At 38.3% G+C, this 11,506-nt stretch overlaps 1 protein-coding gene across 1 annotated transcript; it reads right to left on the bottom strand.

Annotated features, from left to right (window-relative positions):
* Positions 1 to 1,890: 1,890 nt before the first annotated feature.
* Positions 1,891 to 8,634, bottom strand: NIPSNAP3A (nipsnap homolog 3A (C. elegans)). Its single transcript, XM_015567198.1, has 5 exons — positions 8,401 to 8,634; positions 6,330 to 6,488; positions 4,523 to 4,672; positions 2,850 to 2,936; positions 1,891 to 2,754 (listed from the first exon to the last, which is right to left on the bottom strand). Exons 1-5 carry the CDS (start codon positions 8,525 to 8,527, stop codon positions 2,678 to 2,680), a joined length of 600 nt encoding a protein of 199 aa, XP_015422684.1. The 5' UTR covers positions 8,528 to 8,634; the 3' UTR covers positions 1,891 to 2,677.
* Between the last annotated feature and the right edge of the window lie 2,872 nt (positions 8,635 to 11,506).

The raw sequence follows: 11,506 nt of genomic DNA on the forward strand, positions 1-11,506 counted from the left end.
GATTTTATCGTCAATGCAATGAGAAGCCAATGGAAAGTTTTAAACAAGGTGGTGGTTGGACCTAATCTGTTTTCAGAAAGAATGCTGGCTGTATGGGGAAAAAGGACAGTAGGAAGGCTAAGAGGATGATGGAGGGTGGAAGCAACAGACACAGGGAAAAAGAGGAATATTCAGGAGCTGATGGGCTACAAGTAGGGGATGAGGGAACGAGAACTATCAGTGACTTGTAGTTTGTGACCTGAACGAGGCAGGTGGTTGTGTTAAAAAGGCAGCTGGTATTTCAGATTGGGGCTCAGAAGCAATGACAAGGAAAAAGATAAAACTATGAATCAGCACGTGTGTGGTTTTAAGTCTTGGGACTGCACCGGTTTTCCTCCGGCAACCGGCACCCAGGTCTTCACTCCAGCTGGAACCGCCTTCAGCGCCTTCGCTGCTCCGCTTCACACCTACATATGCAAGTTAACCGCCATCTTTGTTGGCGGTTAATTTGCATATCTCACTGATTAGCCAATGGGAGGCGTAGTGAAGGTACGGTCAATTACCCTGTTTGTCTATTATTAGATTAGATAATAAAAGACTAATATGCAAATTGACCGAACAGCGGAACATCTGGTCACAATGATGTGCACTGACTACCAGGGGGCAGACGCTCAACGCAGAAGCTGCCCCCTGGTGGTCAGTGTGCTCCCATAGGGGGAAGCGCCACTCAGCCAGAAGCCAGGCTGATGGCTGGCGAGCACAGTGGTAGTGGTGGGAGCCTCTCCTGCCTCTGCGGCAGTGCTAAAGATGTCCAACTGCCAGCTTAGGCCTGCTCCCCAAGAGGTGTGGGCCTAAGCTATCAGTTGGACATCCCCCAAGGGCTCCCGGACTGTGAAAGGGCGCAGGCCAGGCTGAGGATTCCCGCCGCCACCCGCCGAGTGCACAAATTTTGTACACCAGGCCTCTAGTATATAGATAAGCTGCACCTAAGCAACATTTCACCTTTCTGATTTGTTGTTGTTGTTGTTACTCCACACCTGAGGATATTTTTTCCATTGATTTTTTTTAGAGATTGGAATGGAGGGGAGAGACAGAAAAATCAATGTGAGAGAGAGAGAGATATCGATCAGTTGCCTCCCACATGTGCCCCCCTGCTGGGGCCTAAGACTGAGGCTGGATACAGCCTGAAACTGAGGTACATGTCCTTGACTGGAATCGAACCCAAGACCCTTCAGGCTGTGGGCCAATGCTCTAACCACTGAGAAACTGGCCAGGGCTTGTTTTGGTTTTTTAATCCTTTAGACATTTCTTCCATAAGGAACTGTACACACTTAATGTTGTTGTTCACTTTCCCTTAGCCAATTCATAATTTATTATTTCCAATATATCTTAGAAATGTAAAATAATACAGCTGTAAATATAGACAATCAAGGGAACTTAGAAGTATCACACTTAGTTTTAGAAGGCTGAGAGGCACTCAACTAAAATGGAAATTTCAGGTGTTTCAAGGAAATCCCTAGCACAGCCATGGGCAAACTACGGCCCGCGGGCCGGATCCGGCCCGTTTGAAATGAATAAAACTAAAAAAAAAAAGACCGTACCCTTTTATGTAATGATGTTTACTTTGAATTTATATTAGTTCACACAAACACTCCATCCATGCTTTTGTTCCGGCCCTCCTGTCCAGTTTAAGAACCCATTGTGGCCCTCGAGTCAAAAAGTTTGCCCATCCCTGCCCTAGCGTGTCTGTAGTGATACTAATGAAACTCTCCTCTGGGATTACCATCATGTTGGTTTCATGGAACTTAACATTTGCAATTATATTGGTAAATAGTACTGTGTCGATACCCTACAGCAACATGGTGAAAACTCCAAAGAAGATAATATAAGTACAAAATGCAAATTAAAAAATCCAGAATGGATGTGTAGGCTTTTATTAGGGCAAGCATTTCCACGACCACAAAATCTCTTTTAAAACTAATAGATGTCCCAGGTATCTTTGTTAGTCATCCAAAATGAACAAAATTAATAAAATTAACTATACATTTATACATTTCAGCATATGAAACAAGTCTTCTGAAGTTATTTTTAACATTGAGAACTAATTACATTATTTTCCAAATTAGAGTGACAAACAATTAATGTGAAAACCATAATTGATACAGATGACACAGTGATACTGCACTTTCCCAAAGTAAAGAAATACATTTGATCTGATATTTTTACGAATCCCTTTTGCTATCACAAAATAAATTTTACTGGGCAAATTATTTTTTTTAAATCTCAGAAAAAACAGACATGTTGAAAATACAGACATTGCATGTAAATAATTTTAAAATACTGTCAGGCAGAGAAATGTAAAAACATCATTTAAATATAAGAAAATGCTATAAAGCAAAGGGTCGTCAAAATAGAGAATAAGAGATATTTTGAAAAAAAATGAAAAATCAAGATCATAAATAGTGGCAACTATTTCTACAGTATAGCTACTGAAATGCCATGGGGAGGGACAATGAACAGAACTACCTTCGGAGGTGGCAATGACAAAGAACAGAGGTGGCTTTAGAAATGCAGAGACATAGCGAATTAACTTACCACCTTCTTCAAATAAGAGTGAGACACCCTTGGGAGCATTTAAGTACCATTAGCAGACACATCTTAAGACAGTTCTTGAAATGCTTTGTATTTCAGTGGAAAACTATTTCAACGGTGAAAACGATGTAGGAATCAGAAGCATATTCTGCTGAGACACTAGGTAATTGACACATTCCCGAACTGGAAAAAAAATACATCATATAAGAAGGCAGATAAAGTTACTGACTAAATCAAATTTGCCCTAAGAGTACCTCCTGCCCAGTGAAATGGCTTACCAGCCGCCACGACTCTGGGATCCTCATGAGCCTTATGTCTCCCGGCTGCACGACTATCCGCGCTCTCATTCCACCAGAGAACATGAACTACAGAGAGAAACCAGAAAGATTCTAGAGACTATGGTGTGGCTACAGAGAAGAAATGCAGAAAAGTTAATCAGATAGGTTAAATCTTATTCTTTAAGTCAAAATAGTGAGTACCAAAAAGGGAAGACTGAGTATGTTAGTGATAAATTTCAGAGAGGATCACAGATTTGGGAGAGACATTTATAAACAGATTCACAAGCTGGTTTTATAGACGAAACAGAAAACTGGACAGGGGAAGTACAGTAATACAACTAAAGACACTGACAATCAATACTGGACTCAGGTTTCATTCCTTCCTACTCCATGTTACTTTTTTAAAACAACCCCACAATATTATAAAAAAGTGATTATTATGGAAAATTTGGACGATACAAAGAAGAAAATAAAAAGTAGCATAATTTTAACTGCCCAGAGAAAACCTCTATTAATGTTTAGTCTTTTTTTTTTCTTTAAAAAAATGTGAGCAAAATAAAATTAGGGTCTTACTGATAAGTGATATATATGATGGACATATATGTCTATCTGTGTACTATAAGTACATTATGTACATACCATGTATGTGCCATGCCCATTGTTGCCAATGTTCCCTTCCTGTAGACAATGCTGGCATATAAACCTCCTTTGAATAGCACCTACATGTGTATCTATAATACTAACACTGTCAAAGATGACTACTAACATTTAATGGGTGCTTATTCTGTGCCAGGTCTGCTCCATAAAAATCTTAGGTTGTAGGTTGTTATCGATAAGCAATGGAAGGCACAGTGAGGTTAAGTAACTCCTTCAACATGGCTAAGTTATAAGTGGTGGAGCTGGGATTCAAAGCCAAACAGTTTGGATCTGATTATTTCCTCAAAATAGACTCCCAAAATTCAAATTGAGAGGACCAAAGAGTATATCTAATATGTACTTATATGTGTACAATGTACGTGTTATACACGTCCTCCAGAAATGATGTGCTGACTTATACTCAGCATATTACTATTCTGCTATCTGTATAGCCTCACACCAGAGTGTTAGAAAGTCATTATTAATCATGCATATGCATTACATTTGACATAAATATATATAAATAAAATGACATTTTGGTCTTATATATATGAACACAGGAATACAAAAACCAAAGTGTTAACAGTATTATCTTTACAGTATGGAAAAGGTTTGTTTCTCCCTTTGGTCATGTCCATGTTTTTAGTATTTTAAAAATATGTAATATTTTTTCCGTTCTGAGACACTATCTCTACCCCTAACTAATGTTATTTTTTAAAAACCAATAAAAGTATATTTAGAGGGGAGAAAAAGAACAGATATTTTCTTGAGGCTCCTTGCAGATTTTAATTTTATCATTCTGCTGTACCATGGAAAACAACATTCAGTTTTGAAACAGGCTTCATAAAGTGTTAACATACTATATAGATAAGAAGTAAAACAGGGCTCTTTCAACATTTAAAATAAAAGAAAAACTTAAAAACTTAATAAAAATTAAAATATATGCCATAATGAAAAAGCAAGACAAACTGACCCCAAGCGACTTGGTAGTTCACCAATACATTTTGCAATTTCATAGAAGAAATGGACAACTGTACCTCTGTTGAGTGCTCCATATTCTGTGTGGAAAACTCCAACTAGTTTGGAGTAGCCTAGAATGACGTGGGCATTAATTGCCTTTTTAAATGTGTCACCCCATACAGCTGGCCCACCGGGTTTCATCTGAAAAGTAACCAGTTCATAGACTCCTAGAATAGGGAGAAAAATAAGTATTTTACAAAAGATATTCAAGAAATTTCTCATCAGGTGAGTATGGCTCCAGTGGGAGGCTAACATATGTATACAAACTTGAAGGATCATATGTGTATACATGTTTATGTGGACACATTATGAATTCTTTGCATTATTTTTCCTTGCTTCTATGTTTAGAAAGTCCTTGTCCATGTTTAAGGGTCAGTTGTTAAGCTTATCGTACAAAACCAAAGGGAAGCTATTGCAAGCTATTATCTGAAATGTTTTTAATCTATAAAATAAAGCAAATATTGAGAATTTGTTATAGGATTAGGAATTTTGACCTGTCCAAGTCTACACTTGCAGGTAAGAACCGAATAAGAAAAGTAGTTTCTGACCTATATTTCCTTCTTCCTCCAATTCTGAGAGAAAATACATTTTTTTGTTTGTGTAATTTTCCCCCTATAGGATTCCATTTTCTAACAGGAACAGCAAGCAAACAATGGACCCAAAGTGGTATCTGAGATTTTGAGAGAAAAATAAAAAGCTAAAAAATTGAAGGAGATAGTTGTTTGTTCCTGAATATCCAGGTACACATTTGGAAAGCATTTTACCTCTGGTAAGAGGAATGGGGCAGATAGAGAGAAAGGAACTAGGGGACAAGTAGATTTGAGAAGAAAAAGGGAAAAAAGTATAAAGCTATTAAAGAATTATGAACAACACAGGGGAAGAGAACCAAGACTTGACCCTGTTCTAGAAGCCACTTAGTTCATTTAGATAATGCTGAAAGCTAGTGGGCAAGGGTCCAAATAAGACTTTTCTTTAAAAATATATTTTTATTGATTTCAGAGAGGAAGTGGGAGGGAGAGAGAGGTAGAAAAATAAATGACGACAGAGAATCATGCCCCACACTCCATGCCCCACACTGGGGATGGAGCCCACAACCCGGACATGTGCCCTGACTGGGAATGGAACTGTGACCTCCTGGTTCATAGGTTGATGCTCAACCACTGAGCCATGCCGGCCAGGCCAAATAAGACTTTTCAAATCTCTTGTAATCTAAGATGACACTATAAAATTAGTTTATGCTTTTAAAAAAATCTGACTTTTGTTTAAAACTAGGTTGAGGTAAATAGTATTTCCTTAAAGTCTGCAAGGAAGTTAAATTAGCAAGGAGACAAATCTTTAGTAATTATGTTCAAACTGAGATATAAGAAAGAAGAAATCAAAAAAGTTAAAATATAGTAATAGAGCTCAACACTTTAATTCATTCCCCCAGCCAGTCTTATAAACAAAGATTCACTTAAGTAGCTATAATTTGTATAAAAAAATATTGAACCATGACAAAATTTCATACATTATCCTTCACTGTCTATACTTGTTTGCTCTAAATCCCCAACTTCTCAACCTTTACTCTCTATACCATGTCAACTTTTTATATTCATACCAAAACGTTAAGAGCTTTTTTTTTCCAAATTGGAAAAACACTGCTAATGTTCATTGTTTTAATGAGAAGCAAAGAGCTCAAATTCATTCCACATCTATAATCACAATATATTACTCTCTAAAACGAAGGCTTATTGTTTTCTCCCCCTAAGAAACTTTAGTTTTTATAGTTCCAAGTCTTTAGTATTTTATACATCAAAACTCAGTGACTAGGAGGAATGGACTTACCTTCCTTTGGAGGCTTTTCTAATTTGCACCATGGTACCAGATACGTAATCTCACTCTCTTGTTTATCCATAAGAGCCAAATTTGGAATGAGGAATTGTTCTTGCCATTCCTTATCTTTGGCCAAGGCTTTCCGAACTTCAATGCGATGAGCAAAATTATCTATGGGAAGAAAGGGAGTAAGAAAAATATAAACGTTCTATTTAAAATCATCTAGATCTTTTTTGGATTTCATTTAATTCAGCATGTTTATCAAGGCCACACAGGAACACTGTGTTAAATCACTGGGGACCCCTCCCCACACCAAGTAGATGGGACATCTATCCCCAATTTCTCATGTCCTAAAAGGGGTGTAGAAATGGAAACAGCTAATGATAACGCCATAGAGTGGACTTTATAGACTCTACCACTTAGTAGGTAGTTGTGTGGCTTCGGTAAGTTACCGAATCTGTCAGTTTCTTACTCGTGAAATGGGGATAATGCTTTATTTATACCTACAGGATTGTTATGAGGAAGAAATGATTTAACACATGAAAGGAGCTGAAACAGTGTTTGGCAGCTGGTTAGTACTCAATTTATATGAACTATTCTTATTACTTTAACTGAGACATTTATATTGCCAGTTTAGGAAAATACTATTTTCCTTTGGTGGTTGTGATGGTGATGGTGGTCAGGTCTTAAATTTAACATAAATGAAATTAAGATTCAAGTTTACAGCCCCGGCTGGTGTGGCTCCCTTATTTGTGCATCATCCCGTGCACTAAAAGGTTGCTGGTTCAATTTCCAGCCAGGGCACATGTGTGGGTTGCAGGCTCAATTCCTGGTGGGGCCGTGCAGGAGGCAGTCAATAGATATTTCACTCACTCTCTCTCTCTAAAAATCAATTTAAAAAAATCTTTAAAAATATGCAAGTTTACAGCTTCATCTTCTTTGAACAAATAGCTTCCAAAGAAATAATGCTGATTATCTGACTGTCACCTACTGTTTTACCCAGTATTATTTCTCTTCTGTTTGTTACCCAAACAGGTATATGTATTCACTAACATATGGACCAAGTACTATGTTTACTATTAGGGCCTCATAAGATGGATAGTGAAAGTTTTCATGGTTTATGCTGTGGGTGAGGAATAACATCTACCTCAGAGCTTAAGTCAGTTAAACCAGGACCTTAAGTAATTTTTAAATGAAACACAGTTCTACTTGTTTACACATTAAAGCATAAATTGTGTTTTGATTGGGTTTGTTCTATTACAACAGGGAAAATCCCTAACCAATGGCCATGTTAAGTAGAGAATGAGTACCTTTCATATTAAATAAAGTACTTTATATGACCAAACACTAAGTGAAATTATTAAAAGTTCTTTGGATATCATCAAGTCCAGTGTCACAAAGATTTGACACTGGAGTACCGAACATTTTGGGGATTCCTGTAACCTATTCTCTTTCCTCTTCTAAACCAGGGGCAGGTCAGCTTCCATAGGGGAGAACTCTGTGCAGCATAATACTGAATTCCCTAAAACCCTGGGGTGTACAAATGAAACAAAAGCGGTTCCATAAACATAACAAATTATTAAATCTCAGAGTTGGGTGATGCCTAGAAGTTAACGATCATCCACATCAACCGCTACTACCCACCCTCAAGCTCCTAAATATCTCATCTGTTTCCACTACAATCCTGTCATCCAGCTGTAGCTTCAACGATAAATAAAAAGTACTCTCCTCTCCTTTTATGATCTGTACCCACTTGTGCTTTTACAATTACTGCTTTAAATTTTTCAGAAAGCATCTTTATAATAATCCATTGTATAATTTTTTTCTGAGAATTAAAACCTAGCTCACAATTTTATGATGTGAAATATAAGATGCCATTGATGGTAACATAAAGATTTGAGCAAGAGGTTTTCAGAGGTATACCTCGCACTGGGAGGAGTAATCAATGATTTTTTGTTGTTGTTCTGTTTTTTTAAAGTTTAACCTGTGTGTATTTATGGTAACGTAGATCCAAGAACTAAGTTACGTGTAACAACTAACAGAATAAAAATCTGCACTGAATACTTAAGCTGAGGACTCATACCATACTTCCAAATATGAAATGCTTTATTCATTCTGCCTCCAAATTCTACACTCCAGTATCCAACCAATTCAGAGTGAGCTGTCCGAAGGTGTACGTTTTTCTTAAAATTTTCCAGAAACTGATTCATCTTTGAAGGCTTAAGAGAATAGGTACGAAATTCATAGAACGTTCCATCGCTTTGTCTAGGTCCTGTAGCAAAAGATGAGTACACCTAAAAAGAGACATGGCAAATTCAAATATTTGGGGAAGGTAGGGCTTATAATATTATGCTACAACCAAATCTGAATTTGGAAACAAGGGACACTCATTACACTTATCATAGTTCATGCTTGTACCTCTGTTCTCATATCTCCACAGATACCTGTTTAGAGAGATGTCAATAGAGTATGGTGAATACCTCGCTACTGTTTCCTGGTAGGGGTCCACCATTAGCCATCTTTTCATGACAAGTTAATCATAATGAGGCACTGGAGTCTTAGTCAGTCCTTTATTCAAGAACTACAGTTAGGGTTCTAATAAATTTACACGTTTTACTTTATTTAGCCAATATCCTATCTCTAGTTGATGCTCTAGGTGTTACAGTTATTCATTTAAATGAACTTTATAAAATATGCACATTTGCTGGCAGACATGGTAAAAATGTGTTTACTAGCAGAAAACTCTTTATGAATGCTGTAAAGGAAAAAACAACAGGCCGGAATGGTCTGAATCATTATTAGGTTTAATTACAGATGAATCTGAAGGGCATTTCATCTATCCGATTACACTAGGTTGATGGAAATATCCCTTAAGGACCATTAGTTCTCTTTGTATTAGTTACATGTTCACTATATAATTTTTTATTCTAATTTAGTACCCCTAAGACTGAGTGAACTTAACTTTAGGTAGAAAATGCCCTGCCAGAAATGATCTTCTGTGTATTCATATGTGTGTGCACATGCACAGGTGTATGCATACACTCGCAAATGGCATTTGCATTTACAAATCCATCCTACTGTAGCTTTGGTTATTATGTGCCAATTTTCTGAAGCTGATGAATCAGCATTACCTATTAAAAGTTTTGGTACAAAGTAAATTATGGACAAATTATACTGACTAGTACAGCCGTGGGCAAACTACGGCCCGCGGGCCGGATCCGGCCCATTTGAAATGAATAAAACTATTGAAAAAAAAGACCTTACCCTTTTATGTAATGATGTTTACTTTGAATTTATATTAGTTCACACAAACACTCCATCCATGCTTTTGTTCCGGCCCTCCGGTCCAGTTTAAGAACCCACTGTGGCCCTCGAGTCAAAAAGTTTGCCCACCCCTGATCTAGTATGTCAAATGAAATCAGTAGACTTCTTTCTTTGACATACAGGGTGTCCCCCAAAAATGTATACAGACTTTGACTAATTATTAATTCCAATGGGTTCAATCTGAAAAGAAACATCAGTTGAACTATCAGCTGTTAAAGTGTGTATACATTTTTTTGGGGGGGGGAACTCAATATTTTTGGTTAAAACACACAATTGTCTATGTATTTTATTTGTGTAAAATGTTACAGTTCTAATTATCGATATTAGTTCATTCCATTTTTGTCTACTAAAGTGACGTTCCTATTGCCCAACTGTCTAAGCTTCCTTGGAAAGCAGGTATTCCCACCAAAAACAATTGCAGCTGCTCCTACTTTTGGATGACATGCTTTTTGTGTCATGTTAACTAAATTCCAACAAGAGAATGGGATACAAATAAACAACTGCCTCGTATTATAGTTTAAAAGTTTACGGATCAAATATACTGGAAAATGGGACAGTGGGGGTATTTGTAACAATTGCTTTTTGATTCTCAGGGAATTTGTATTGGGAGACAAATACATGGTCAAAAGTATGAAACTGAGTTTGATAACATTTAGCTCTAAATCCTAGTGCTAAAACTAATCTCTGTCTATACCCCTCCGAGACCCAGCCTTTCCCAGTTAATTAGCAACCTGTAGGGCAGCAGAAGACAGTAGTCCACCCCTGACTAATGGTCACAAGGTCCAGACCTCTGGCGGGCTAAAGACAACATCTTGCCTAAGTTTTGCTTCAGGTCCTGACCCCTAAGGCGGAACCACCCACCCCCTGGCTACTTTCCCACTGGACCAGGCAGAGGGATGTTGGGAAAAAACCTCAGAGCTGTCCTCAAGCCCTGAAGACCTGACTGATTAGCCTGACCTCACTTCTGGCCAACAAGCTCCCAGCACGACGCTGAACCCCTAAGCCCATGGTGTCTTGTGAGTTTGTCCTACATTATCTTCCTGTTCTCCTGGATGCTGCCATTCATAATAAAACAGACAATATTTCCCCACTGCAAGTCTTGGCTCTGCTAGCAAGGGGTGGACAAACTCTGTCCTGCAACATATGTTGTACCTTCTGTAGGAGAAACCGAAACAGGGGAAGCCCAGTGGAAGCTTGAACAGCAGTGAGATCAGTGTGTGTGTGCCTCCGGGGGCGGTGATTTTTATTGCGTGTCAGAAAGGAGAACTATGCTGGGGGAAGGATTGGTGAGTGATTCTGGCTCCTTTATCTTTCAAGTTCCATCTCGTTTTCGGCAGCAATAATTTCCAGTTCACTTATAAGAACATCAAGACGACATTTAATAGAGTTCAGAATAAAGTTGTAAGCAATAATTATTGGCCCCTCCCTAGCAGAGAATCAGAAGGATAAAGACTGTATTGCTAATCTTGGGTGAATGGGGCCATTAATGACTCTTTTTTAGCCTTCGTTAGGAAGTCATTCTCTAGGTTAAACCCTAGGAGAAAAGTATAAATCTCAAAAGGAAAAATATCTCTGGTTAGATTTACAGACGAGACCAATTCCCGACCGTGTAGGCTGAATCACAAAAACCTACTTCGTACCTTACGCACCTAAGGTTGAATGAGTTCATTTTACAGGGTGGGGAGAAGTCGGCTGACAGTTGTGAATACACAAAACACAGAGTATTATTCACTCTAGCATTGCCCATACGAGCAACTGTCAACCTACCTTTGCCCCAACCTGCCTGGGCTAGGAGTCCCTGACCCCGAGCAGCTGGGGCACGAGGGCAGCCCCGAGCGGGCGGCAGGCTGGTGTGCAGGTGCACG

This window comes from Myotis davidii, unplaced genomic scaffold (genome assembly GCF_000327345.1).
Source record: "Myotis davidii unplaced genomic scaffold, ASM32734v1 scaffold723, whole genome shotgun sequence".
NCBI classification, from domain to species: domain Eukaryota; kingdom Metazoa; phylum Chordata; class Mammalia; order Chiroptera; family Vespertilionidae; genus Myotis; species Myotis davidii.